We start from the raw sequence: 27,603 nt of genomic DNA, 5'->3' as shown, positions 1-27,603 counted from the left end.
CACTAAGGCACTACTCATCCTTATCAAAAGAACGTCAACCCGTAAGAGACATATTCCTGCCATTGCGCCACCTAGTGCTTCAGCCCCGCGCAATTCAGCGTAAGCACATCGCTTCAAGTAGACTCAGTTAGGAAAATCGATTACACTCCATAGTCAAGCTACTGAAGTTAGCTACTGAAGGATCACCTATCGGAGCATGGCTCCGTTACTCGATTTGGTACGGATGTCTGCTCCGCGCTGCTGTTGGCCCCCAGCTTTGGTGTGCAGCCACCCGCATTAACGCTGCTACTAGTCTACCTCGCTGAAGAATGGCGGACGGCTGAGTATGAGGGGTGACGGCTGGCCTAGAATCTTACGCGAAGGGGCTTTTTTCTTTTCTTTTCTTTTTTTTTTGTTTTTTTTTTTTTTTTTTTTTTTTTTTTTAGGTAGCTATGCTTACGCTTCAGTTTTGATAGAGAGAGACTTTACCGTTCGATCAGCAACGTATGCTGGAAATATGCCACTTGGTATCGTGCAAGCATTTCAATCTTTTCTCGCACTTGAGATCGTGTGCCGGAAGGATAAAGGAGGCCAGAACGGAGATGGGCCCTATGGGCAAATAACACGACTCAGACTGAGTTTAGGAACTTTTTAGTGATTCAGTCTTAAGAGCCTAAGGTAGATGTCAGTTAAGTGAGAAACTTGGCCGCTAGTCTAACATCCCAGAAAAATTGTCTATGCATTTGGTTTGGGTTCCTTATCGTCTTCATTCAGTTATACTATGCTCTGTGATAGGAATGGGATCTGATCCTGAGTGAGATAATGCTCGCAGCTTGGGCTGATGAGCTCCAACTAATGGAATCCGTAGAGTACAGATAAGCTATATCAGATTATTGTCTTGCCCTTTGGTGGGTATATATGTCTGGTATACGAAGTGATACCGGTGGCCTCTGTTGTGCTATGCACGAACTCCCTATCCCTTCTCTGGGATAGGCATCCGATTCTTTGCTACTGAGTCTTGAGTAGACAGGCATCCAGTCGATGAATTAGTGCTGCCTCCGTTTGAGTGCCATGCTGGGCTAAGCTGGACGTCTCACATTATATACCATGGTAAACTTTCGCCTCCATTGGTCGCGAGAGGAGACAGATATGCAGAATTGGGCAGTACGGAGATAAATTAGGGTATACCTATCTCCCTTGTGATCGTCCAGGAATGCATTTGCATACGCCCACCTTCAGTTTCAGGCAGTTGGTAAAACATATTTTGTACCATCCCTTTAACCAATCACATGCCAATGGTGCTTGAGGCACGCAGTGTCTGCGTTGGACAGGGTATTGGCGGTTAGGGCTGGATATTCTTTCCCTTGGAGCTATACATGACAGCAATAGGCTGGATCTGAAAATAACGGGAGAGTATTACCGACAATTAAGAATACGGATGACCGTCACGTCACTTTCAAGAACGGATTTGACAAGCCTAACCCTATGTACTTATTGCTTGACCTCCAACGAGCCACCAGTATGGAACTTCCCTTCGTGCCGTTTACTGCTTGCTTTTTTGTCCACATACAGGTCCGAAACAGGCATGGAGAGTACTGGGCGTTCAGTCTTCTCAGCACTACTTGCAGGGAAGTTCGGAGGAGTTTTTATATCAGCCCACGAGCTGCGCTAGCAGGTAGTACCGTCTCACACAACATAGGGAGACATGCATGCAGCTCTGTCTTCTTTCAGCACTGCGGCCTAGCGTTTCTTGCTTCTTCCCTCAATCGTCCAGCAGAGCCTTCTATGTGCTTTCGAAGTCTTGGAGGTCCTCAAGCGCTTGAGCAGGAGGTTCCTGAGGCCCGGTCCTCCTCATGTTTCTCATCTCTTCAGACCACAGTAACCCGCCCCTATCTCTATCCTATCCGCCCATCATCTCCGCAGTCCATAGTCACAGCTAACAAACAACATTCACCAAGTTTCCTTCCACAAACCCCTCCAAACCCTCGACCAACAAATCCTGCAGATTCCGGATCGTCGACTCCGAGAACCACGCAATATGCGGCGAGACCAACAAATTCGGCACGCTCTCCCTCAGCAACACCGACTGCCCACGCACCGGCGGCTCCCAATCAAAGACATCTGTCGCTGCACCTGCAATCCAACCCTCCTTCAGCGCGTTGACTAGAGCTCCTTCATCCACAATCCCTCCTCTCGCAACATTGATCACCAGCGCATCACTCCTCATCGCCTTCAACTCGTCCCTGCCAATCAACCCCACCGTCTCAGGGCCCTTCGCAACAGAAACCATGACCACCGTTGCATGCTGTATAGCCGTTTCAAAAGCCACCCGTCCTTCCCGTACATCACCGCCCATGACACCCTTCCGCTCCGCAATGAGGACCTGCATCCCCAGTGCACGAAGAAGCATCTCGATTCTTTTCCCCAACGCACCATACCCAATAACAGCCACAACCTCCTGCTGCGTCGTATGCGGAGGCCCACTGCCAAACCGGTGAATGAGCGTCCGCTTCTCGGCGTACTCGTCACTGCCCATAACAGCGTCATGCAACTCGACTATCTTCCGCCTGGATGCAAAGTAAAGTGCAAGAGCATGCTCTGCGACAGTGCTCACGTTCGCGCCAGGACAGTTGATCACCTTCACGCCCTTTTCCTGAAAAGCGGGGATATCGACCCATTCGACACCTGTTGCCATGATGATGACGCACTGAAGTCGCGGACATGCTTGTAGTATCTCTCGCGTGATGGGGACAAGCGTCGTAATCGCGATTGTGGCGTCATGAAGGCGGGATACTATTTCTGAATGGGAGGGCGATGTTGAGGCGTAGCCTGTGTAGCTGTGTGGGAAGGAAAAGGCGGGTATGGGGCAGTGGCATTCTTCTAGGCAGACAATGTGATGATTCGTATTTTTGTTCTCTAGATTTTGTGAAGGAGGCATCTTGTAGAATACGCAGGGTACGGTGCCGAAAGAGTGAGTTGGAGTTGTGTTGGCCTCATGAGCGTAGGCCTGGAGGTAGGCTTATCGTAGCTTATCAGTGGGGTTCCTGGTTGTTTGGTAGGCTCCACTCCCTAGCCCAGGAGTCTATATTTATACCACTAGCCAGGGCATACATACCATTCCCAGTCACTAGAGTAGACCTATCATATACTGAATAGAGAGTAGTGATTACATGAAGTGTTATAAGAGGAGGGTAACAGATACCCACACATTGATTAACCTCACGTACTCCCGATGTATTCCACAAACACTTCCCGTCTCCAAATCAACAAATGAATCAACCACATTCATCGCTAGAACGCTAGGCAAAGTACAGAAGTCTATGTAAGTTCAATGTATAGTAGATGACAACAAGATAGTTTCATCGCTGCGACTGTTGCGACCTCAGCGTCGGGTGGCGTCTCATGGCTATTGGCTCCGCAGCATTAATGCCCGTGTTGGCTTCAATATTCCGCTCTCTCTCCCTCGCGTCCAGCGCGGAGGAGACACCAGCGGCATTACTCTCAGATACAGCCTGCGACTGCTGCCGGCCCAATGAACCAATCTGGCTAAGGTTCGACGCGCGTCTGCGCATGCGGCGCTCTGCGTCCAAAATTTCTTTTTGCTGCAGGGACTCGGAGGGAAGCAAGATGGCGCGGTCGAGAGAGTACGGCAGCCCACGATGCCGGCCGCGAATCTGCATTGCTATAATGACGAGTGTTGAAAGAACGCGGAACTGGCTGACGAAGGAGGCGTTGACACCGGGGTAACCGAGAGAAAGACCGACGGTGCCGTACGCGGAGACAACCTCAAAGAGGACAGACCAGATCTGGAAGGAATACTGGCTTTTATTTTCGAGGCGGTCGCCTTCAACGATCGTGATGATGAAGAGGCCCAGGCAAACGTACCAGAGATCAAAACCGAGTTGCTTGCGTAAGTGGGTGCCGATATAGCTGGGTGCTGTCTGGTTGTCGTCGTCGACGTCTTCGTCGTCTGCGAAAATACCAAGACTTTTCTCTTCGTATACGTTTGTGCGTCGGAGTGAGATGGCAATGGGAAAAACGGAGATGTACATCATGATCATGTAGGAAACTTGGACGGCTGGGTGAAGGTCGGCAATAGACACCACAGAGAATCCGGCAGTGCGGGTACAAGTGGCCTGGAAAAGGCCGTCCAGGATTTTGATTCCAGTGGACAATGAAGTGACGGTTTCATCGTTAAGATCCAGGATAATGAAGAATATCAAGTCGATACCATTCAACAAGACCAGAATCGCAAACAGCCACCAGGTAGCATTCCGCGGGAAAAGCAGCGTAAAACACCGGCGGGGGTGATCCAACAAGAACTTCAGCTCTTCCCAGAGCGGCGTTTCCTTTGAGACAACCTTCGACATTGTCCAGATAATGAAGCGCAGCATACAAGGAAACCCCGTGTTGCCGATAATGATGAGGAATGACATTAACAGCAGTGGCCAGACCGCGCCCTGAAACGACATCATAGAGTCTGGCGTCACGGTGAACCCGACATCATTGAAGGCCGAGGCAGCAGTGAAGATGGCCCACCACGGACGTCCTTGTCCCGCTGCCGTCACAACATTTCCCCAATGCGTCTCCATAATCCACGGCGTCAAGCAGACCACGCCGAGGATATGAAACAATACGTAATACGAGATTAACACGACGGCCAGCGTCTTCAATGCCCGGTACTCGATACCTCCTAGTTCGTCGCGTTGCTCCTCGGTCAGGTCGATAAAGTTCGAGTTGCGGCCAACTGTAGCATCCCAACTGAGATACGGCAGCGTAGGCCGGTCCCGTTCCTGTGTCAGAGAGCGGAAAATACCGTTAAACGTTGACTTTCGGTTCGCCCGACTGAACGCCGCCGGGTCGTCGTCGTCTTTTGTCTCGCGAAATGTGGGCCGCGTATCCATACGGGGGAACGTGGAGTTCCGTGTTCTCGTTCGTGGCAGCTGAGGCTCAGTGATCGTGATATGCGGACCGTCCATGTTGGGCGTGTTGGTTGTGTCGTCCCCGTCAAGATTCCTAGGGCTTCGAGGCTCAGATTGGTCGGTCCTTGTCTTGCTCAGGTCGTTGTCCTCATTCTCTTCTTCCTCCAGCACCTCCGGCGCTCCGCCGCGATCGTATTCCCTCGGACTTGGAATGCGCAGAGCGCCTTTATTTTTTCGCTGCTTCTCCAAAAATGCGATGTGGTGCTCAGGGCTGAGTTGAGCGGGGACGCGAAGATCGCCAAAATCGCGATTTATCGTAGCTAACGGGCTCTGTCTTTCCAGTTTCGCGCTGCTGGCGTTAGAGGTAGGCGAAACAGACTCGGAGTCGCTTTCGTTGGGAGACCTGGGCGCACTCCGCGGGGAATCTTCCTGCGGCGGGTTGGCAGCCTCGTTGCGCAAGACCACGATCGGCCGACCATTTATCCCCGCTTCCTCCCTGCCATACGACTGCGAATTTTTATCTTCGCTGATTGTCCGTAGTCGGGATCTGGTCGTGCGAAGGGCGCGGGCGTCTCGAACGACGTGCTGGAACCGTTTCTCGAACCAGTAAAGCCGAATAAAGACGAGCGCGGTGTTGATGAAGATCGGCGTAGTGAGCATCGAGACAAAATAAAGGATAACCTGCTGGTACGTTTGAAGCAGGTTGAAGTCAACCGTATTCAACCCGCTCTGGGTAGCAGCTCCAGCGGAGAAGAACAGCGCATCGATATAAGCCAAATCATTACCAGGATATATGATGATGGACGTGACCAAAGACATAGAGACGATATAAATATAGTGGATGAGAATGAAATTCAGGTGCAAGTCCTTCAGCCAGGGGATGCGGGCCTTGTGGTGCGCCAGCTGGCGCAGGAACGAAGAAAACATCCCGGGGACGGCGACGGTTGCACCGCCGTGGCACAACGATTGAACGATCGAGGTAACAGCGGTAATATGTACGTTTTTGATCTCCGGAGGGTAGGTCCCCCGGAGAATTCGGCGAGGATTCGAGAAGACGAGGAATGATGATCAGCGGGCGCCACGCGACTCAACTGCACAGGGTGCCGATCGTCCCGTTTCAAGTCGAATTGACGATGAAGAACCGATGTTAGCCTCGAATCATCAGGGACGAATGATTGCGGATAATAGCATTGCGAAGCAACATGGTTGAGCGGGTGAAAAGGGAGAGAAATGTCAAGAAACAGACGGAGCAGGACGAGAAGTGGTGTGGACTTGGACAGCGGGACTAGGCAGAAAGAAAGAGATTGAAGGCTCAACGCCAGGACCAGCACAACCAACACTAATAAATACGGATGAGATAGCTGGAAAAGTGCGGTCTAGCTTATCTTGCTGAATTTAAGGCCAGCTAAAAGAAAAGAAATAGTAAGGAAGAAAAAAGAAAAATAAGCAGCCACGCAGCCGGGAGAAAAAGAGAGCAGGGGGTTGCAGCACTAAGCAAATCGGCGCTTCCTATTCGGCGCTCTGGGACATCCATGCAGCTAATCCTGATTATTATGGCCTTATGCTTTTTAACGAGCTAAATAAATTGATAAGGGCTGTCGCAAGCTGCTTTGGCAGGCTGCAAGCGGCCAAGCGCCAAGCTTTCGACGTGGATCTGGACCACTGGCGGTGTGGCGGTGCAGCGTTACAGTCACAGAGTATTTATACAGCATAGTTAATACTGCCTGACGGTGTAAGTCTATTTGACAATATGACAGCTCTCAAATTCGAGAAATGGCAGCTCTCATGTATATCACTGGCGGAACAGAGACAGAGGTCGATCGTCCCTTGGCGTCATCCTGCAGCAACGATCAGCTCGCAATTCTGCTGCAATCAAAAGCCAGGATAAAGCTCGTGATACATCCATTGGCTGTCACCATATTTCCGAATACGGCATATCTCCCTTCAACCTCAGGTACGGGATTTCCCGGGCTATTATAACTGTTGCTGGGCGGAGGCGAGTTTTGTGAAACGTTACCGGAACACAAGGGGTCGCACGACTTGTCGAGGATCAGGTAGGGCTGCAGAGTCGAGTTCAGCTGTACTATGTTGGGAGTAATACTAGTGTGTGCTCGATGTCTATGCAGTATGTAAGAGTATGTAATATTTGGGCCTGGTCGGCAGTATACAGCCTGACGGCTGAGTGCGTATCAGCGCATTCTGACCCCATAATTTCCACGCCTTTCATCCCTGCAGACAGTGCATGGTAACGAACTATGTCCAGACGCCAGAGCCCCTAATCAGGGGTATGTCCACAAAATAAATCAATAGAAAATAGTAGGTAGAAGTAATATTTTCAGAAATCTAATTGCATCGCTGCGCAAGCTCATGCACCAGCTGGTTAAATTCACTCTCCTTCTCCCATGGCAGCATGTGCCCACTCCCCTCCCACACTTTATACAGTATCCCCTCGCCAATCTCCTTGTTCAGCAGCTCGCCATGGTGAAACGTCAACATCCGGTCCACCGTCCCATGCAAGACTGCAATCCTCTCCCTCCCGACTTTATCGCCCAGCTCCTTCAACTGTGCCGCCGACTTGTGGTGAAAATTACACGCAACAATCTGCATCAGGAACCCCTTCTTCGTGAACCCCTCGGTATCCTCGAGCTTGCGCAACCGGCCGGCCGCGAACCGGTCCCGCCTCGTCGGGAAGTTCTTCTCAGGATCGTCGTACTCGTCGTCAGGCTGAGCCAGGAAATCATCGGGAAACAGCGAACGCGCTAACCGGTTCAATTCGTGGTCGATGTTGCGCGGGATGAACATCTCTGCGCGCTCGCGCAGATTCTCCAAAAACGGAGCCGTTCGTTCGACCCGTGGAGCGGTGCAGCAGAGCGTCAAGCTGGCCAGTCGGTCGGGGATGAGCATCGCGAGTTCCTGGGAGATCATGCCGCCCATGCTTGCGCCGATGACGTTGACGTTTCGTGATGGGGGCGCTGAGAGATCGAGCCAGCCGATACTTGTGAGGAGGTCGATTACATCTTGTGCCATCTCTGATGTCGAATAGTACGAGATCGGCTTATCGGATTTGCCGACGCCGCGGTTGTCGAAGACCAGCACGGAGTACCTGTCGGCGTGGTCGTGGCCGAAGAACTTGACTTGACGCTTCCAGTCGCTGTGGGCGGCCATAAGGCCCATGATGAACTGGAAAGTACGTTAATTCCGCCCTGAATCTCAACAGTGGGCAGTCATGTCACGCACCACGAGTTTTATAGGACCGTGGCCATGGATCTGGTAGTACAGATTGATAGGGCCGGCGCGGCGCTTCTGAGCGACGAGGGCTGTGCCGGAAGTTGTTGGTGACAGTTTCCAGTCAAGGTGTTTGTAGGCCGGGTGGGCGACAATCTCAGCTGCCGTCAGATAGGCCATCTTGAGCACTTTTTCAAGGGTTACGTGAAGAATGAAAGGCCGATCTGAGTGAGACGAAAGCTGGAACCTTGGAAATCTGGCCCAGGGCATGCGACCGTTGGAAGGCTCGGGATGGTCGGGGCCGAGGCTGATAAGAGCCTGCTTGTGATTTGTCGATTCTGGGCTCGATTCCCCATCACGTAATCTAGGTTAAGGTACACTCAATTCAACACTTGATATAACTTCACATCCCAAAAGTCTTCAAAAACGCGAAATCTCAGCCAAGAGCTTGCTCTGAGCCCAATCTCGTCGAATTGGCCATGCGAGCCCTGCTGCTCAACAATCTTCTGTGATCGGCGGCCAAGCCTCGAACACAGGCATCAGTGACACATGGTTGTCGTTTCTACAAGTTCGAGCGGTGCGGTTCCTGAACATTCTGATTATCTGAGCCTGATCTTGTACTACGGCCAAGGGCCATCCCGAGCACCGAAGACAGTCAGTCTGTGATGGTTTATGCAGACATTGGGTTATGGCCAGATTAGAGTGCTGGCCCCGGGTTTAACCCGCCTGAGTCAGGGTCAAGCTGTACTTGATAACCATATAAGGGAGATTTTAAACAACGCCAGCTCACAAACAATGCTGGAACAATGGGCTTCGGTTCGACCACGCAGCTCTTGTAGCGTTTCTATTGGACGCACAATGGGCCAATCAGAGATGCCATGGGGAAAACGCGGGCGATCGACCATTAACTAGTAGCATACACATCACTGCTACTATGCGAGTTCCATTGCTGTAGCACTCAAATTACTGTGAAGTGATCGCAGAGGCTGATAGCCCCTGCAAATCTGACGCAGAAAAATCAATTACAGTGTTCGATCTTATCAGATACTAGCCTTATATGACTTACTGCAGTCATACAGTGCGCTTGTATAGGCACAAGGGTCTTGAAGGTGCACGGCTCTTGTGTATAGGGATCAGCAGCCACGTTTCTTGCATGCGTCCGAGCTCAATGGACGAAATTGGCTCTGGCCTGGCCTTAAGGTTGCAGTTGCTGATCACCCAGTTTCGGCGGGATAAAGATGCTCATACCAGGAACCCGACTCAGGAGAGTCGAACAATTGGATGGCCATTCGTGCCCGTCGAGTCACCATGCTGTTGGGCTTTATCGTATGAGTGGCCAATTGAGCGGCTGCAAGATGGTTATAACTCTATGTGCTGTTAGATGCAAAAAATTGGCCAAAATGGAGAATTGCACAGGCTTCTGCCTCGAGTCCATAAACGCTGTAAATCCTGTCTTTCGTAGTACTTGTCTACTGTTCTCTCTTGCAAGGCATTCACCATGTTCGTTCGGTGGGCAACTCGATGCTTGCCGGGCTTTAGTATCCTGGCTCTGCTCGTTCTCCTGCTGAGTGCAAGCGATGCCATCCCAGGGCCATGGAGAGACCAAACTAAGAGCAAGTCCGACATGCCTCAACTCAATCTAGCGCAGAAAATATTCATCTTGTATTCAATCTTGGTGCATCTGAATACCCTTCTCTTTACCGGCCGTCTCTCGTGGGCATTGTCATACGCCTTTGCCGAGACATCCAAGGTGCTCAAACGGCGAGACCACTCGCTGAGCGGTGCATGGAAACAAAGCGGCCCTCTTGATGACCCGTTTTCAACGGCGATGAACAAGAAATCTCCTCGAGTTTCTGTTGCAGAGGTTGCAGAAGAAGTCACCCATGCCATTATTATTCCCAACTATAATGAAGACATCTACACTCTGCGAGAGACGCTCGACGTCCTTGCTCGCCATCCACGAGCACGATCACAGTATGAGGTAGGAACTAGCCCCAGTGTTCAGGCAACGGGCTGACAGATCAGGTATACCTGGCCATGGAGCAAAAGGAGGTCTGGGCTGCTGAAAAGGCCGAGAAGCTGGTGTGCTCGTTCGAGAAGTCTTTCGCTCTCATACAGCCGACCTTTCACCCAACGGGACTTCCGTTTGAAATAGCGGGGAAGAGCTCCAACGTCGCCTTCGCTGCGCGCCATATTGCGCAAATCCACCAAGCCGAGCCCGAGGCCGGCACCTGCGACGTGATCATCACTGTCATGGATGGTAAGTCACACCCTGGCGAACCATTGACCCTTGCTAACTTCACCAGCCGACACAAACCTCTGGCAAGACTACTTCACTGAGATTCGTCGCCTGCACTACGCCCATCCCACCACGTCAAACCGCACCCTCTACTCCTGCCCCATAATCTTCGACCGCAACTCCAACGACAGCCCCATTCTGGTCCGCTGCGCTGACCTCCTTTGGAGCTTTGCCGGGCTTTCAACCATGTACCCCGGCTCAACAGTGTCGATTCCAACGTCCGTCTATTCGCTCCCGCTCACTCTCGCATCCACCGTCGGCGGCTGGGACAGCGACCCCACGTCCATTGGCGAGGATATGCACATGATGCTCAAGTGCTACTTCGAAACGAACGGTGACCTTGTCTCGCAGGTAGTCCACGCCCCGGCTAGCCAGTGCAATGTCTCCAGCGAGATCACCAGACCAGGACTGCGCCGGGAGCTGGATACTTGTGTTGCGCGGTACCGGCAGGCGTTACGGCATATGTGGGGGGCTCTAGACACGGGGTTTGCGGCAAGAAACACGCTTCGCTTGGTAAAGTCCAGTGACTGGCGCTGTCTGCTTCTCAGACCGAGACATCTTGGTCTCATGCATCTCCTCTGGGAAGCGCATTTCCTTCCTTGTCACTTTACAATCCTTCTGCTCTTCTCCATGATCTATGAGCAAACGGCCTCCTATACGGCACCGCATACGGCAACCCCGCTGCACCCCGCTATAACATTCACATTCACACTTACAGCTTTTATACGGGCGTTATCGTTCATCTGGATGAATATCTGCATCTCGCTATATAACAGATGGTATAAGATTTGCTTGGATACACGCAAACAAGACACTCAGCTCAACAGTTTCAGTGTAAACACTGGACTTTCAGAAGGCTCAGGCTTCTCAGACCGCACACCCTGGTATCGCCTCACATTCCTTCTTGAGCGAATTGCCTTCCCAATTGCAGGGACAGTGTTCGGTGCCGTCCCAACGGTTCATGCGGTCTTCATGCATTTCCGGACAGACACGCTCGTGTATCGGGTTAGTAAGAAGCCAGCCTTTGTGGTGGCGGTCTGACTTGGTATTTTTCTGTTTTTGGTATTACAAACCCATAAAACCCACGACTTGATATGTGTTTAGGACATCAACGATATACCTCTAGTGTTGGACGTTACGTGCTTTAACTTAGAAGACACCAACTAAACAATTCTAGCCTCCGTTGGCTTTGACTAGAATCCACTGCATTTAGTTAGATAGGCAGGCAGATAAACAGCTTCATGCTCGGCTCGGATATTTGCATTTGTTTGTCCACTGTCTCAGGCTTCCAGCCACCATTTGTTACAGGCGATGCTACCTCGTCCTTCGAACCAAGCCAAGTAAAAATGCATTGGATGCAACATCGCCCTATGAACAGTGCCTCCTTGCATCCATTGCCATGCTACTATGCACTGTACTCAGCCACACCTCAGGTCCAGACAGTAGGGCTGCATTGCATGAATAATTCGGCTGCCTGATTAATGTCAGGGGCTCACTGCGCCCCTTACATACTAATCACTGGACGGTGGATCCTCATTAATATCCTAATGCTGATTACTAATAGATCAAGACGCAATGCTCTACACGAAGGACACACAAGTGGCGCTCGAGAGCCTTACTCTATGGCCTTACTCTATGCTTGACTAGGAAGTTGCTCCATGTTCGGCCCAGAGGACTAGCTCCGTACCAGCTAAAACAGGGCTATCCCTTGCCCGTCTGATTATATGCAATTAAACTCGCGACACTGCCTGGCTTTACCGGGTCTTGTTGGTTAGTTTGGCCTCGCCTCAGCATGAACAGCAGAGTGGACAATGAATAGAAGAATTAAACTACTCTCTATGCTAAAGAGTAGTCAAACCATGTCCGGACTCTTCAGTAGGTACTTCCTGTACCAGGGTGTAAGTCCAAGCCCAAATTGTCACACTGTCTGGTACAGTTGACGCATGAGCTATAGAGCTGCTGCCCATCAGCTGCCATTAAACACCGGCCGCCAAAGGTGATGAAGTTGAGTCTTCCCATTAGCCCTTCAGGTCTTCGACGTTTCTTTCGGCCACTTGTTAAGGAACGAAGCCTGAACTCGCTAGCCAGACGGTGAAGTCATGTGGTCTTGCTGAAAAGGAATCATGGCATATGTTGCTTTGCAATTTCAAAACTCGTACGCGACTTCGCGGCACAGTATGCCCAACAACATGACGACGGTACTGAGTAATGCATACAAAAAGTTCAGTCTTTCGAATGTGACGCACAGAGACCAATTCAAGCGGGCGTCTAGCATCTGGTTAGAACATCCACGCGGCAGTGAGACAGCGCTAAGCTCTGCACACAATCATCTGCCGCCCAATGCTGTCATAATTGATAGAAATCTTGCACGTGTTCTGCCGCAGAGGATTCTCCGCAACAGAAGTAGTGGCTTGCTGATTTTTCGTGACGTATGTGACACCGAGATGCCGTGCCGTCCAGCATTAGTCTCGTTAAGCCCTCCGCATTTTGATGCCCGGGTCTCCAGATTGCACAAAAGGAAGTTCGAGGCGATCAGGTAAACGCGGGGTTTTGTGGTGGCGGACCCACGTCTTGGGAATAGTGGCGACCTTGCCTAATCTGGAAATATATGGGGCTTGCCCAGACTACCCTAGCGTTACCCGGGCCGGTGGTCGCGAGGAGTTTTTCATGTCTTAGCCCACTATCGGCCAGTCCAGTTTCTGTCTTGAGTCTGCAGTGTCTGATCTTGCACAATGGAGAAGGAATACCCCGAAGACAGTCTTGATAAGGCTCCTATCAGGGAAGATGCGGTCTTTGGCGAAATCAGAGAAGGCGGCGTCAACTACCGCGATGTAAGTGGCTCATGGTCTTCTTGAATAAGATTGACCTAATCATGTCGTGTGGTCAGGTTGGCTGGAAGGGAACGACAGCCTTGATGATGAAGGCCCAGCTGGGGCTGGGCGTTCTGTCCATCCCCCAGGTCTTCGACACAGTCGGCCTCATACCGGGGGTCCTGATTGTGTTGGCGATTTCTGGAATGACCGGCTGGTCGAACTGGATGGTGGGCGTCTTCAAGAGACGCCATCCAGAGGTGTATGGAATCGATGATGTTGGGAGGATGCTATTTGGCCGGGTTGGCTATGAAGTGCTGGGTGCGGCGTATGCCTTGCGTGAGTGATATCCGCCATAGTACGCTCTTCTACTTGCTAATATTCCCAGTTTGGATTTTTGTCTCGGGATCTGGCATGCTGAGCGTCTCAATCGCCCTCAACGCCCTCTCCTCCCACGCCATCTGCACCGCAATCTTCGTGGCCATTGCCGCTGTCGTCGGGTTTGGACTTTCGAGTATCCAGACCCTCGCCAAAATGAGCTGGCTTGCATGGGTAGGCACCGCCTGCATCATTGTTGCGGGTGAGTGCTCTACCACTCTTTGTAGTTCTCTTTCCTGACCGGTCCCAGTGTCCACGGTAACGATTGCCGTGGGAGTCCAAGGCCATCCTCCCGCAGTCGACGGCATCATACCCGAGGCTGACTACAAGCTGTTTAACAGTCCCAGCTTTGCTGAAGCCATGGCCGCGGTCTCGACGGTGTGCTTGAGCTACGCCGGGACGCCGGCGTTCTTCAACATTGCAGCCGAGATGAAAGACCCCAGGCTCTACACTCGGGCCCTTGCAGTCTCCCATTCAATCATTACAATCATCTATATCGTGTGTGGGACGGTCGTGTACTACTACTGCGGTTCTCATGTTGCATCGCCAGCGCTGGGCTCGGCAGGGGCCCTGATCAAGAAGATCTGTTACGGTATCGCCCTGCCCGGCCTGATTGTTTCCATGGTCCTCCTGCTTCATGTAAATTCTTCTCCCTCTTCGAATAAAAGTACGTACCGCTGACTCTCCTAGCTACCCGCTAAACAGATCTTCGTCCGCATGCTCCGCGGCTCTAAACATCTCACGTCCCACACGCTTATTCATTGGGTAGCCTGGCTGGGGTCGACATTCGCTGTTGCTCTGATTGCCTACATAATCGCGAGCGGTATCCCCGTTTTTAGTAGCCTTGTTTCGTTCGTGGGTGCCCTATTCGGAACGCCGATGTGCTTCCAGCCTTTCGGATGTATGTGGTTATATGATAACTGGGGCTCTGGAACGTCGGGGAAGCCCCTAAGCTGGTGGTTCAAGGTCTGCTGGAGCAGTTTCATGGTTCTTGCCGGGTGTCTCTTGACTATTGCTGGGACGTACGGGTCTATTGTTGGTATTATCGATTCTTATAACGCATCTGGGGGGTCAAGTGCATGGTCTTGCGCCAACAATGATGTCTAGCTCGGCAGAAGAGGGCAATGATGCGTTTGAAGTTGGGCATTTGGCCGTTACCAGGTCGGGAACTGTTGGCTCGCGCGGCTGCCTTGGATCCTGTAGAACACGGCTGAGATATTGGCCACCAAATGGGGACATCCAAGTCTTGGATATGTATGCGGGGGGCACTCGAGAGACACGAGTCCCGAAGAACTCGCGCGAGTAGCCAATGCAGCAATACAAGAAGAAAGAAGCCGCATTTAGACGGCATCAGCAGGAAACACCCATAGCCCGCTTAACATTTTACCAATTTCCGGCTCCATTATCTTCATTTCACCTCCCGGATTTCTGGTCGGGAAGTTTCGTGTTATCTCGACGCAGTATTTCAATTGCCTATTTTTGCAGAGCTAGTGAAGGATTCTCTAAATGGCTAACAATGCTAACCCACCTATCTTGGTGTTGAAACATCAGAAGCTTTCAGACACTTTGCATACGGTCATCAGCCGTTGATGACCCAGTGTGTGGAGTACCTAATACTGGTCTGTATGTGGTTCTATCCATTCTCACTGCTCTGTTCACCAGACAATGGACGCTTCTCCCTATATTCCAACCGTGAGTTACGGGCCTAGAGATGGACCTGACCTCGTGGCTAGACTAGATTCTCTGTAACAGCTCGGCGTGCTCAATAAACTCTTTCCCGTTCATCTGCAGTCGATGCTGCGAGACTTTTGATGTTGAACTCCTGTCGGTAATCTGAGGTGGTTATACTATTATGCTCTTGGAGTCACGGTAAAGATGACGACTGTTGAGCTAAGCAGCTCTTCTAAATATAGGGGATGGTTGGTACTATACGTTCTTTCCGACGTTCCGGCATAGCAGCGCAGACTGAGCTGGTAAAGACAATGGTTGGATTCTAGCTCTTGTTGCTTGCGCAGGCACCGTGCCATTACTCTTACGCGGCGCACTCGCCGTCCTTTGGTAGCAATCTTCGCTCTTGTGCTAGCGGTAGTACTACGGAGGGTATATGTCAATCCTGTTCCTTTATTCCCAATCTACAGCATGATCCTCTAAATGTCTCTCTATCCACCCGCTGACACGCTGGAGAGTCAAAATCAAAGTTTAGGCCGTCTAGAAACCCCCAAGTGTTTCTCCCATTGCTTGTCAACCTGGACCCTTTCTTCCTGCGGAACGCCCCGCCAAGCGTCTTGATATCTCTTCAGTCTCACCTCCCACTGCGACAGTCTGGAATGAATAAAGTCCCCAGTAGCCTGCGCAGTCTCCTTCGCAGGCTCCATGGGCACTAAATGACCGGCCGGCAAAACAACCTCTTCCACTGCGCCAGCCTTTACACCACCGCTCCCACCAACACCTGTTCCCGTGATCTCCATCTTCTCCCTCCGCGCCTCTGGAGTTGACAGTTCAGACTTCCCGCCGAAGAGATAGAGAACAGGCGGCTTGAGTCCGGGTAACCGGCAGAACAACAGCACTGGCTCCGGACGGTAGAAAGGGTAGTATTCGTCAATATCGTCTGGGTGCATATCCTCTTTTGGATCTCCACGACGAAGACCAGAGCGCTCGTCTATATACGAAAGACGACAATAAAAGAACAGCTCTTGCGCTTTGGTTGTCGTCAACGTCACTGCTCCCGGTCCATTCTGGTCCGTTACAGGATATACAGGAGCGTAGGGAGTTCGCGAAGTCCATACTGCGTCCATTTTTCAAGAACTCTCTTACCCCTTGCTTGGTAGAACGGGTTAGAATTGAACTTTTGCACTGCTTCCGCGCGAGACCGCCAGAGGTCCCGTCTATATATGGATGCCTGTGCGAACTTCAGTCCCACGTTTGAGCGCGCTATAGTCGGGTCAACTAAAACCAATGCGCTGAAAAGGGCCGGGTGCGTAAGCGAAAGGTGGGCTAGTTGCATTCCCCCCATGCTGCGCCCAATTCCAACGATCGGCTGGCGGATTTTGTCACGGAACTGGGTTATCATGGAGAAGATGTCGCGGGCGTGGTCGTGCCAGTCGGCTAGATGCTAGTTAGTCTTAATACTCCTTATGGTTCAACTGAGAGAAAACAAGGAGAGTAGACGCACGATCATCCCCCAGAATCCCCTCATTCAAGATACCACTCTGTCCCTGTTGCACAACGTCCGCGATCCAGATGTTCAGATGCGGCGATTGTGGCTTCGCAGTCGTTCGTATATATCGTCCCAAAGAGGCTCATGCAGCTCCTTTGGGAAGCCATTCGCTTGCGCCCCGATCAAGGTGACATCTCCCTCTTTTGAATCTGGATTATCAGGCGGAACGTACTGCTTTATGGTAAGTCTTAGCTCATTTTCGTGGCCCGGTTTGACTGCGCCCAGGCGCACTCGAATATGGTGGGCCCGGACTGTGTGCTCGATTACTCGGAAATGCGACATATGATTACGAATTGATATTATTGGGCGCTTGGATGCTCGGGTGCGGATTGGACTGCCGAGAATCACTGATATATGAAAGTAAGACGGAGGAGAGAGTGATTGAGTGAGTATTATGCCAGAGTATAGATCGGGCTAAACCCCGCCCTGCCGAAAATGCCGAGGCTCATTTTTCCGTAGTCGGTCCCACCACTTTGGGCCCCTGTTTAATTGCTTTGAGTACACAACCAGCCATTATGCCCCGCGTCGCTGTCATTCAGTGGTCAATTAAGGTACATACCTAAATCTTTAGTATACTGATCTTGGCACTAACTGCGGTAGAACCTCGCTGTGGAACATAACCACGCGACGGCATGCGAATACATTCGCTCTGCCGCTGCACAAGGTGCTGAACTGGCCGTGTTACCTGAGTATGCCATCGACCCCTTTCCAATATAGCCAAATCAAGAAGCATATTTTAACAGGGAGGAAGATACCACCTCTTCGGCTGGGCGCCAGAAGACCCGCTCTTCGCTACTTACGCCTCCCAAACAACGAAGTACCTGCAGGCTTACCAGTCTCTCGCCAAAGAGCTGAACATCTGCATTGTCCCGGGCACATTAGTGGAGAAGCATCCTCATCCGAACATAAACTCCTCTGAACTTGTAGAGGGTAGGGACGGTGATCAAAATGCCTATGTTCTCTATAACACAGCATACTTCATCTCCAACACCGGCGCCATCCTCGGCCGGTACCGGAAGAAAAACATCTGGCATCCCGAGCGGGAGTATCTGACTTCTTCTGCGATGGAACGGCATGAGGTCTTCAATACACCGCTAGGGAAGGTTGGATTGCTGATTTGCTGGGACTTGGCTTTCCCTGAGGCGTTCCGCGAATTAATATCGGTCGGGGCGGAAATTGTGGTTGTGCCCACTTATTGTATGGCCCCTTTCACGATTCACTCACAGTATCTTTTACGTACTTGCACTGCTTGTGACAGAAGAAGCTAACGAGTCGTAGGGGGCCGCTACGACGCTAACCCCGCGGCACTCAAACACAACCCCAACTCGGAAGCGCTCTTCCTCGACTCCGTGCTTACAGCGCGGTGCTTCGAGAATACCTGCGCCGTTATCTTCGCCAATGTTGCCGGCGAAGAACAGTTCCTGGGTATGTCGCGGGTTGTCCTCCCCGTCGTTGGGCCGGTCGCAAAGATGGGAAATGAGGAGGGGGTGTTGGTTGCAGAACTAGATATGGACCTTGTCAGGATTGCCGAGGAGAATTATAAGGTCCGAATGGATTTGGGGAGGGAAGGGTGGTATTACTCTTATCGGCATTCGCAGGATAAACTGGAGGGGTCCGCAGGGTAAGAGTGGGTGACTGTAGTGATAAATAGCTCATGGTATAAGAGTATTCTATGGACACAGTTTGGTCTGAAGCCTATTACTAGATATATCCATCTATCATAGCCTGTACTCGGGCATATCGCCCAGTCTTCAGTCCAGCGGTTTAATCCTACCCGGGAGATAGCTAACCTAGGCAATCATTCTGTCAAGGGAAACATCACTTCAGATCAGGCTGCGGGATCGTGCTGCTCTGCCCCATTGAAAAGCGAAACATAACACGTAATGGAGCCTGTGCCGGTCTGATTTATAACCTGAGCCAGTTTTCATCAGCCAACTCAGATATTACTATATATCCTCACTAACTTCTACTAACACCTCATGCAGTAGATCTTCCAGATGGAGCCGTTTTGACCTCGTGTACCTATACAACTTTAACCCACGGCCACGTTGCACTTGCTCTTTGCCTCGTGCTGCACAGAAAGCATGCTAATTGGCTCCAGCTTCCGGCGCTAAAGAGCTTATTTCGACTGTGGACCCAGCTCACCTAAGCTGTTTATAGTGTGGCTTTGGTCATGTGGCTCAGCAGTAAGCATGTGAAGGGGTCAGATGATGGAACTAATAGCAATTCCAAATGAGTTGCCTACTGTGGCTTTCAATGATAATTGCCACTAAATTCACCAAAAGCGCCCTTCTGAAAGGCGTACCAAAGTAATATAAGAATACTGTACATTGGTGCTGTACGACTAATCTTATTCTAGCAAAGCATCATCATTAGGCGATACAAATTCGTGAGAAAGATTCAAGACCCGACATCGGAAAGAAATGCGGCCGTAGCAACCCCTTGCTCATATCAGGAAAGTATACGGAACATAACACAGAGCCCAGAATCCCGCGAGCGAACAAAAGAAAGTGTCGAATCTTTCCCACCGAAAACCAAGAACAGATAAAACGATTTGGGAATCACAAACTCGCAGTCTAATGCAATCACTGCACCTGGCTGACGATCTCGCTGGCGCGGGTGAGGCTCTCAACCATTTGCTGGCATTCCTTCCGCCGCCGGATGGTGTAATCGCTTTCCTTGAGGAGGTCGTCTAGCTCGGCATTGCGGTACATGTTCTCAAGCAACTCGCGCTGCATGCCTTCCTTGGAGAATCTACGGCTATTAACAAACGTCTTCTCATTGAGGCGAGAGTACTTACTGAACAAGGGTGTACATGATGGCCTTCGGGACCATGTCGATCATCGTGCGCTTCACAATGTTGAAGTAGGAGGTAATAAGAAGCTCTGTGTGATATTAGTATCATCTCAAAACCTCGACGTGAAGCAAACATACTGATAACTTCGACTTCCGTACTTTCGCGCTCAGAAAGAGCCGCGGATGCCTTGAGGTTTGGCGGGGGCGCCTCCATAGCAGCCATCTTCTTCTTGTTCTTTGACGCCCAAAAGCTGCCAAAAAATCCGGAAGAGCTGTTGGTGTCCGGGGTAGTTGCTTCCACAGAAGGACTGTTCGCACGGGGAGGCAGGGGCTTGCCGGTCTTAGGGTCCACCTGGGTCGGCTTAGCGGCGGCGTGGCGTTCGTTGACAATAGCCATGGCCTATCCCGTTAGTGATTGCTAGGACGAAAGGATTGAGGACTTACGCGGTGCCCGTTGAGGAAATCGGGGTGGGCCGTGTTGATGTAGGTGGTCTCCATTGCAATGAGATCGCGAACCAACTTATTTGTGGGCTCCATCGCCTTCTTGAAAAAGGCGATAACAACAGCATGGAACTTCTCCTTTAGCATAGGGTACCGTCGGAAGAGCTGCTTGTTCAGAAGTTGACCGAGGATGCGGACAAGCTCGTCATAGACAAGAGAGATACACTTCAAACTTGGGTCTTCAAGTCGGGCGATCTGCTGCTTGACAATGAGTTCGAAGGCTGTAGTTCCGATGAAGAGCGCGGGCGATGAACCAGACGAGTTGAAAAGGATCGTCCGGATATCAATGTCCTTAACCTGATCAAAGGGATCAACCGCCTTGATACCGTTGGAGTACAGCTCGTGGAACACGAAACTGATACGGGCACCGCCAGACAACTCGACGCTAGAAAGCTCCTGGTTGTTACCCTCCAAAACTGTCCTGTACTCGTTGCTGAACTCTGTAATGATGTTGAGAATGATGTTGGCGCTGTTGCCGAGCATGGAGTCACCGAGTTGAGCCAGTTCAGACGAGTACTTTTGCAGTGAGGACGAGATTCGAGATTTGATGTCCGGCAGCGTTTGCTTAATGTGCATCATAAGGATCTACTCCAGTTAGTATACTCTTTGTAGCAGTGTGTGTGTGGAATAGCTCACCAAGTTGAGCTTCCTGGCGAGGTACGGCGTTCCGCAGTAAGATGCCTTGTTCCGGTACGCCTTGTGGCTCTCAAAGAAGTTCTTCTCGTGCTCCAACGCGTAAGAAATAGGCCGCTTGTTCTCAATGTCGCGCTGTCCACGGTTGACCACAGGAACGTAACCCAGGCGCAGAGGGATAATCCTGCCAGCAAGAATATCTACCACGTCTGTACCCTCGTCCATGAGATCGACTTTGGTCAACACACCAATGGTGCGCTGACCTTCCGGGTCCACCTCCCGTGCGAGCTTCAGCCCGTCCGAGTTAGCAAGATCCTGGTTGGCAGCAGTGACAGCAAGAACGATGGCATTTGGCTTGCTGATGTATTTCAAAACCATGTCACGGATCTGCCTCTCAATATCCTTCGGCTGGTCGCCCACCGGCACCTTAGTCAGACCAGGCAAATCGACGAGTGTCAGTGTAAGGACGTTGGGAGAGTAGATTCGCAGGTTGATGGGAGCGGCGGAGATTCCAGCATTGCGGCCAACTTTCGTTTCGGTTTCGCGGACGATCTCATCACGGATCTTGTTGAAGTCGTAGAACTTCTGGCCGGGAATGTGCAGGAACTCGCCATACTCATCAAGATTCGCTTCCTTATCCGTCGTCTCGAGCTGCTCGTCCTTAACACCGTTTGTTTGTGATGGCTTGTTGATGAGCTGCAGGATGAGAGGTCTTCGAGTGACGATTCCAGAACCACGGGGAAGGCTATACGAGAGCTCCGTTAGCGACGCGCGGCCCAGACTTGGTGTTGCAGTCGACAAGGAAATGCGGGCCACTTACAAATCGCGACCGACGATATTCTCTAAGACTGAACTCTTTCCACTGGACTGCGATCCAACTACTGCAATCTGGGGCAAATCGATGGGGTTTTGAACCTAGCAGCGGGTCAACAAGCGGTGTCGGGGGGAGGGGGTCGTGATAGCGAGATCGAGTTGCGGAACGTAGCCACTTACTCCGACCGTGGAGAAGACATCTTGGAGCTTGTTCACCAGTGAGATCAAGCTAGGGTCGTTGACGTTTATCCTGTTGTCGCAATGCAATCGTCAACTTAAGCACGGGGTTAAGCACGAGGGGTGAGGGTCACGCACGAGTAGCCGGTCGTTGGGCTTGCCATGCTGGCAACAGAGGTATAACAACTTTCGCTTCAGATGAAAAGAGAAAAGAGAACCAAGAAAGAAGAAGAAGACAAGGAGCTATATAAAGGACGCGAGTGCGCAGTTATTGTGGTGGAAGTGAAAGAAGCGGGATGGCGAGCGGCCAAGTTTCCAGCCGAGTCGAGTCTAGAGGCAGCAACAAAGCCCAGCTTGGGCAGAGGCGGTGCGTGGCCTTTTAAGATTCTCCCGTGCTCATAAGTTCGCCGCCAGCCACCCCAGATCATCAACATCAAATGTTGATACCTAAATCTACAGATTAACATTGTTAGGTTGCTCTATTTGATGATATCATTTAATGTTCTTGAATAGGCGATGACCGTACATAATATATAGTATGGCAGATGAATAACTACAGAAAGCTGCTATGCTACAAGCTCCCGACTATAAACTGGAAATCAATGGAAAAAGAACATCGTTCAGGTATAATAGCACTCTACGCTGACTCTCTACTCATCCGACACAGAGGCAAACCGCTCAGACATGGTCTGCAGAATTTTCTCATACTGTTGCAAGTTAGCAAGTATCTAAAGAATCAGTCAATAGTGCTCACCTTCGCAGACACCTCCTCCTGGTTATCCGGAACTTCGAATTTCATGTTTCGCAAGGAGGTTTGGATGTCGGTGGTGGCGTCACGAACCTTGGGCCAGCTCTGGCCTTGGGCGATCGCCTTCTGTGCTTCATCGTGGTAACCCATAAATGCCTTCATCATATACTCCGTCTTCCAAAGAGGACAGAACTGGTCGTAGTCACTGTATCCGTTCTGCTGAAGGAAGTCATCCTTCACCATGGCGGCCACATCCAATGTGATCTTGTCGGAGTCACCAAGCGCAGCCTTTCCGACTAACTGAACGACCTGATCAAGGTCTTCAGATTTGGAGAGCAGCTCTCGGACTTGCTCACGCAGACGAGGGAACTCGGGGTGGTGCTTCTCGTAGTAGCGGTCGAGCACCGGGGTGTATTTGCTGTAAGAGATACCTGTGTTGATCGAAGGGAAGTGCTTACGCTGGGCCAATTTCTTGTCCAGACCCCAGAAGACCTGGACGATACTCATCGTACTGGTAGTGACAGGGTCTGAGAAATCACCACCGGGCGGACTGACGGCGGCGACAATGCTAACACTTCCCTCTCGCTCGGGGCTTCCCAGAGCAGTACTCTTACCAGCGCGTTCGTAGAAAGAGGCGAGCTTGGCACCAAGATAGGCGGGGAAACCTTGGTCAGCCGGCATCTCTCCTAGTCGACCAGAAAGTTCACGGAGAGCCTCGGCCCATCGGGAACTGGAGTCTGCCATCATGGCCACGTTCTTGCCCTGGTCACGGAAGTACTCCGCAATGGTGATGCCGGTGTAAATGGAAGCTTCACGGGCAGCGACAGGCATGTTAGAAGTGTTGGCGATCAGGCATGTACGCTTCATGATAGGCTCTTTGCGGCCACCGATGTCGATGCTGAGCTACAAGCACGTCAGTACTGGCAAGATTCGGCAACTTTAATGAGCGTACCTCTGGGAAGTCCATCAACACTTCAGCCATCTCATTACCACGCTCACCACATCCGACGTAGACAATGACATCACTGTTCGAGAATTTGGACACACTTTGGGAGATGACAGTCTTGCCGCAACCGAAGGCACCGGGAATGCAGACGGTACCACCCAAAACACTAGGGAATAGAGAGTCTAGCACACGCTGGCCAACAATGAACGGCGAGTCGGCGGACTGCTTCTCGTTGACCGGCCTGGGAACACGGACAGGCCAGGTGTGCATCATCCCATGTGTGGTCTTGACACCGTTGAACTCAATCTCCAGCAGTTGTTCCTCAACAGTGTAGCTACCGGCTTCCGCTATCCGGGTGATCGTACCTCTCGCGCGGGGAGGAAGGAGGATTTTGTGGTCGTTCAACAAGCTGTTCTCAAAAACGGTACCCCAGATATCACCGCCTGTAATGTGGTCGCCGACCTTGAACTTGCCGGGCTTGAAGTCCCATTTCTTCTTGCGATCCAGCGCATTGACCTTAATACCGCGGGGAATATAGATACTACCCGACTCGTCGGAGATGGCTTTGAGGGGTCGCTGAATACCGTCATAGATCGTTTCCATCAAACCGGGGCCGAGCTCGACGGATAAAGGCTTGCCAGTTCGCATGACGGGGTCACCGACCGTTAGACCAGCTGAGAAAAGTATCGTCAGATTGATTGAATATCATGATAGGCGGGGGCGGTACCTGTTTCTTCGTAAACTTGGATAGTAGCCTTATCCGCATCGATACGAATAACCTCTCCGACTAGCTGATCATGACCGACTCGGCACTAAATCATCGATGGTAAGCCAGAAAGCCCGCGTAGAAGAGCTTCGCCGATGGCAGCAGCTTGAGCGGTAGCCCTGAAAAGCACTGCATAAACTAGTGTCACTCACCAACTCGTACATGGCACATCCGATCATGTTCTCGGCGACCACGACGGGCCCGGAGACGGAGAAGACAGCACCGAGCTGGGCATCTTCAGAGCTCGAGGAGCCCTTTCCAGAGGGGGCCATAGTGTGAAAAGCCGGAGATTGAATGGAGGTGGTGGACGAAGAGAGGGGCTGCGGGATGGAGGTATCGTTAGAGGTATCGTTGCTCGAGCTGATGCTGTCACTGCAGGTGGAGGGAGCGGGCGAAACGGGGAGCGGTGGCAGGTCGTCTGGCCTGGGCGGTGATGGCGGGTCTGGAGACTCAGACTGGACAACAACACCACGGTTTGCTATGAGGTCAAGCAACGATGGGCGAGATTTCAGTCGACGGACGCCCAATCCCAACATTCGCTTCTGGAATTAGTCGTGTTCGAAGGGACATCGAGTCAGGCTGGCAGATCGTGGCTGTAATTACTTAACGTTAGTTAGCCTCACGGCGCTGAGTAAGTTCCGAGCTTTGCTAACTATGCTAAAGGCGTCTACTCTGAGTAGAGACTGACAATCTGTCTTTGTACCAGCAAGTAAAATTCAGCGTCATGTCTGTCGCTAATACGAGTTCAGCGGAGGTTCCATTCACGAGCTCCAGGCAACTATACAGTCGTGCAACCATCGACTGCAACTTCACTGCTAAGGCTCCGTTGGCGAGCGGGTTATTTATCCACGCCTAGTGAATATCAGCAAATCTCTAATTGTCCGCTTGCGTCCCAGTTTAGACAGCAAGCGACGCTTTTGATCTAGAGTCAATCTGCGCCTGAATATCCATCGAACATGAAATGCAGTATCCAGTATGATGACTTGCGCAGCAAGTGTCATGACCTCTCCACAGTGGAATCCCCACGATCTGTCCAACATGGGAGGGGCTTCCCCGCATTTCATATATCCCAATGTTATGACATAGTCTGTTGTAATTATGTCCAGGAGGCCGATTGATTTGACTGGGCAACAGTTTCTCACATGCCCCGAGCATGCTTAGCTAACTTCCTCGATCCGTGGATTGGATGCCGAGAGGAGGCCCTTTGCCTCTTCGGGGGATGAGCTTCTGCATGGACGTGGTTGAAGGATGCTAGAAATTCTAGGAATCAAGCAGATTTGGAAGGGCCGAGAGGGTAGCTGATCATATGCTTTGTCGCTCGGACCAATATGGTGGTTTATATGGCCTGTTGCCCACGGGCATACGGTTGCTGCTGTGCTATCTGCTCGCCATCAGTTGCAGTGAAACCCGAACAAAAATGACCACTCGAGACATCCATACTCATTGGGATCTCTCGTTCGAATGGACGGAACTCCACCGGACAGCAGAACAACTGCGTCCACTAACCTTCTCATATGACAAACTGGCGGACGATTGCATCGCAAAGCTCAACGAGCTCTCGCCTCCAGAGAAGTATCGTCCAAACGCTGGCAAGCCGGCGAAAAAGGCACCTAAACGAGACTTGCTAGCGTTACTGCAAAAACACGCAAAAGACGACGTTAAGCTCGAAAAGTTATGGACTGAAGTCAATACAGTCCCTGACTGGGCCGACTGGGATCAGATCCAAAGAGGACAGGAGGTCTTCTACCGATACGGGATGCCAATCATGAATGTGGTATGCACAGTCGTCATCGATATAGGCGCTCTGCTAATGTACGTAGCTTAGCTTCCAAAGCCTATTAGGTGGGATGTGGGTGTTAATTCGACCTGGACCATGGCCGGAGAGATACTGACTCACTTTTAGGGGTGCGAACCGTGTCGTTGAAACATTGGCGAGAACCGGAGGGTTCTCTGCAGAAGTTGTCCGCCGAAGGCTGTTGGAAACTCTTCAGTTTGTCCTCCAAGTGTCCCTTTCTGTGGACTCCATGAAACCTGGTGGATCAGGCCATCAATCCTCTGTGAGAGTGAGGCTTCTACACTCCTCAGTTCGGTCAAGGATCCTCAGTCTAGTCAAGGAGAGGCCTGAGTACTACGACCTCGAAGCCTTTGGTATCCCGATCAGCGACCTCGATTGCATCGGGACTATCAACACGTTTTCAACCAGCGTGGTCTGGATAGGTCTCCCTCGCCAAGGAATTTACCTGCGGGAGCGAGAAATCGAGGATTACATAGCCCTTTGGAGACTTGTGGCGTACTATATGGGCACCCCGCACGAGGTCTTCGCAGACAAGCCTACCGCGAAAGCCTTTATGGAGTCAATCTTTGAGTTTGAAGTCGACCCTAAACCGATTGGACAAGTCCTTGCGAAGAACATTGTCATTGGTCTTGAAAATACTGCGCCTAGCTTTGCGTCAAAGGAGTTTATGGAAGCCATGGCCAGGCATCTTAACGGGGATAAGCTGGCTGATCGCCTTGACATCTCGAAAACGAGCCTGTATTACCAGACACTCATTTACGGCTACTGTTATTTTGTCATGATAATTGCGTATACGAATCGAGTTTTCCCGCTTTTTGACAAATTTTGGATTGCGGTTCGTCTGCTCCTTCTACTTTGTCTCCTGGTACTGACCAGACGCAGGTTCGCCGGAAGATGTACTACTCAATCATCACAGACAAGGAGCACGGCCTCGGCGGCGAAACGATATTCAACTTCAAGTACGTCCCCTGGTTTACGCGCACCACAAAGCTAGGGACCCGCAAGGAAAGAAAGGCGTCGAAGCTGGGCATTGAAGCCTTTGCGCAGATAGGAGTTCTTGCCGTCTGTACTTCAGCGGCGACTGTGATTTATGGGGCCGTGATGGGCCTACTTCTTCTGAGTCAGCGGAAACTGCTGCGTGTCTGACTAGTTTATAAGCTACTCTATATCAAAGCAGCTAAGTCTTATGTTCAATTCTTTGTTCTGCTATTATACTTGGTGGCAAAACCAGTTTCACATTGGAAAATACTTTTCTTTTTGTTCAAGCGCCACAGCCAGACAATAGCTTTCTAAAACTAAGTTCGTATACAACATGTTCTGTCATAAAATAGAGGCCTAAAGAAACATGCATGCATTTTACCCAAGAACATTCTAATGATCCCTCAGATGTCAATCAGTAGCTTTGCTGTCCCTGTGTCAGCCCCATGGCCATTCCGTGAGGCCCAGATAAGTAGTGGCTATCCATCTTTGTTGGCCGCATTAACATTAGCTCCACAGTCAACCAGGAACATTGTCACAGCCTCATGGCCATTTTATGAGGCATGGATAAGTGGTGTCAATCCATCTATATCACTATTGACATCAGCTCCATGGTCAAT

At 51.2% G+C, this 27,603-nt stretch overlaps 10 protein-coding genes across 10 annotated transcripts; 5 read left to right on the top strand and 5 right to left on the bottom strand.

The window, feature by feature from the left end:
* Positions 1-1,429: 1,429 nt before the first annotated feature.
* Positions 1,430-2,950, bottom strand: BDW70DRAFT_144542 (D-isomer specific 2-hydroxyacid dehydrogenase family protein). The gene has a single exon (XM_073738273.1). The coding sequence runs from the start codon at positions 2,915-2,917 to the stop codon at positions 1,916-1,918; it is 1,002 nt and encodes a 333-aa protein (XP_073591469.1). The 5' UTR covers positions 2,918-2,950; the 3' UTR covers positions 1,430-1,915.
* A 178-nt stretch (positions 2,951-3,128) lies between these two features.
* On the bottom strand, positions 3,129-6,406 carry BDW70DRAFT_144541 (potassium ion transporter). Its single transcript, XM_073738272.1, has one exon. The coding sequence runs from the start codon at positions 5,826-5,828 to the stop codon at positions 3,339-3,341; it is 2,490 nt and encodes an 829-aa protein (XP_073591468.1). The 5' UTR covers positions 5,829-6,406; the 3' UTR covers positions 3,129-3,338.
* Positions 6,407-6,989: 583 nt separating this feature from the next.
* On the bottom strand, positions 6,990-8,516 carry BDW70DRAFT_144540 (alpha/beta fold hydrolase). Its single transcript, XM_073738271.1, has 2 exons — positions 8,139-8,516; positions 6,990-8,081 (listed from the first exon to the last, which is right to left on the bottom strand). The coding sequence occupies exons 1-2, from the start codon at positions 8,394-8,396 to the stop codon at positions 7,245-7,247; spliced, it is 1,095 nt and encodes a 364-aa protein (XP_073591467.1). The 5' UTR covers positions 8,397-8,516; the 3' UTR covers positions 6,990-7,244.
* Positions 8,517-9,624: 1,108 nt separating this feature from the next.
* On the top strand, positions 9,625-11,466 carry BDW70DRAFT_165829 (glycosyltransferase family 2 protein; the record flags this gene model as incomplete). Its single annotated transcript, XM_073741835.1, has 3 exons — positions 9,625-10,107; positions 10,152-10,386; positions 10,433-11,466. 3 exons carry the CDS (start codon positions 9,625-9,627, stop codon positions 11,464-11,466), a joined length of 1,752 nt encoding a protein of 583 aa, XP_073591466.1.
* A 1,630-nt stretch (positions 11,467-13,096) lies between these two features.
* On the top strand, positions 13,097-15,108 carry BDW70DRAFT_9592 (transmembrane amino acid transporter protein-domain-containing protein). Its single transcript, XM_073745283.1, has 5 exons — positions 13,097-13,256; positions 13,313-13,574; positions 13,624-13,815; positions 13,864-14,252; positions 14,304-15,108. Exons 1-5 carry the CDS (start codon positions 13,158-13,160, stop codon positions 14,718-14,720), a joined length of 1,359 nt encoding a protein of 452 aa, XP_073591465.1. The 5' UTR covers positions 13,097-13,157; the 3' UTR covers positions 14,721-15,108.
* A 697-nt stretch (positions 15,109-15,805) lies between these two features.
* On the bottom strand, positions 15,806-17,112 carry BDW70DRAFT_154004 (Alpha/beta hydrolase family-domain-containing protein; the record flags this gene model as incomplete). The annotated part of the gene is made up of 4 exons (XM_073739752.1): positions 15,806-16,398; positions 16,428-16,718; positions 16,786-16,876; positions 16,963-17,112. The coding sequence occupies 4 exons, from the start codon at positions 17,110-17,112 to the stop codon at positions 15,806-15,808; spliced, it is 1,125 nt and encodes a 374-aa protein (XP_073591464.1).
* A 231-nt stretch (positions 17,113-17,343) lies between these two features.
* BDW70DRAFT_165823 (carbon-nitrogen hydrolase family protein) lies at positions 17,344-18,455 on the top strand (the record flags this gene model as incomplete). Its single annotated transcript, XM_073741834.1, has 4 exons — positions 17,344-17,381; positions 17,431-17,519; positions 17,582-18,027; positions 18,109-18,455. Coding segments are annotated over 4 exons (920 nt in total), but the record flags the coding sequence as incomplete, so codon positions are not given.
* A 960-nt stretch (positions 18,456-19,415) lies between these two features.
* On the bottom strand, positions 19,416-24,746 carry BDW70DRAFT_154002 (ATP synthase alpha/beta family, nucleotide-binding domain-containing protein; the record flags this gene model as incomplete). Its single annotated transcript, XM_073739751.1, has 12 exons — positions 19,416-19,584; positions 19,631-19,715; positions 19,765-20,026; positions 20,071-20,712; positions 20,764-21,505; positions 21,581-21,675; positions 21,754-21,823; positions 22,405-22,457; positions 22,505-23,401; positions 23,451-24,118; positions 24,172-24,256; positions 24,363-24,746. 12 exons carry the CDS (start codon positions 24,744-24,746, stop codon positions 19,416-19,418), a joined length of 4,152 nt encoding a protein of 1,383 aa, XP_073591462.1.
* A 50-nt stretch (positions 24,747-24,796) lies between these two features.
* On the top strand, positions 24,797-27,311 carry BDW70DRAFT_144530 (oxygenase MpaB family protein). Its single transcript, XM_073738270.1, has 4 exons — positions 24,797-25,984; positions 26,031-26,059; positions 26,114-26,840; positions 26,888-27,311. Exons 1-4 carry the CDS (start codon positions 25,517-25,519, stop codon positions 27,149-27,151), a joined length of 1,488 nt encoding a protein of 495 aa, XP_073591461.1. The 5' UTR covers positions 24,797-25,516; the 3' UTR covers positions 27,152-27,311.
* A 68-nt stretch (positions 27,312-27,379) lies between these two features.
* Positions 27,380-27,603, top strand: BDW70DRAFT_144529 (uncharacterized protein; the record flags this gene model as incomplete). Its single annotated transcript, XM_073738269.1, has 1 exon — positions 27,380-27,603. A coding segment is annotated over one exon (224 nt), but the record flags the coding sequence as incomplete, so codon positions are not given.

The sequence above is a fragment of the Aspergillus foveolatus genome, assembly GCF_047715535.1.
Source record: "Aspergillus foveolatus strain CBS 279.81 unplaced genomic scaffold BDW70scaffold_100, whole genome shotgun sequence".
Lineage (NCBI taxonomy): Eukaryota > Fungi > Ascomycota > Eurotiomycetes > Eurotiales > Aspergillaceae > Aspergillus > Aspergillus foveolatus.
The sequence above is the reverse complement of the archived record's forward strand: the minus strand, read 5'-3'. Positions and strand labels throughout refer to the sequence as shown.

Coding starts and splice junctions, on each gene's coding strand:
- BDW70DRAFT_144541 (XM_073738272.1), bottom strand. CDS start 5,828: ATGTTTTCTTCGTTCCTGCGCCAGCTGGCGCACCACAAGGCCCGCATC.
- BDW70DRAFT_144542 (XM_073738273.1), bottom strand. CDS start 2,917: ATGCCTCCTTCACAAAATCTAGAGAACAAAAATACGAATCATCACATT.
- BDW70DRAFT_144530 (XM_073738270.1), top strand. CDS start 25,517: ATGCTTTGTCGCTCGGACCAATATGGTGGTTTATATGGCCTGTTGCCC. Junction 26,060..26,113: donor CAAAGCCTATTAGGTGGGAT/GTGGGTGTTAAT, acceptor ACTCACTTTTAG/GGGTGCGAACCGTGTCGTTG. Junction 26,841..26,887: donor TTGACAAATTTTGGATTGCG/GTTCGTCTGCTC, acceptor GACCAGACGCAG/GTTCGCCGGAAGATGTACTA.
- BDW70DRAFT_144540 (XM_073738271.1), bottom strand. CDS start 8,396: ATGCCCTGGGCCAGATTTCCAAGGTTCCAGCTTTCGTCTCACTCAGAT. Junction 8,082..8,138: donor ACGGTCCTATAAAACTCGTG/GTGCGTGACATG, acceptor CGTACTTTCCAG/TTCATCATGGGCCTTATGGC.
- BDW70DRAFT_9592 (XM_073745283.1), top strand. CDS start 13,158: ATGGAGAAGGAATACCCCGAAGACAGTCTTGATAAGGCTCCTATCAGG. Junction 13,257..13,312: donor GCGGCGTCAACTACCGCGAT/GTAAGTGGCTCA, acceptor TCGTGTGGTCAG/GTTGGCTGGAAGGGAACGAC. Junction 13,816..13,863: donor CGCCTGCATCATTGTTGCGG/GTGAGTGCTCTA, acceptor GACCGGTCCCAG/TGTCCACGGTAACGATTGCC.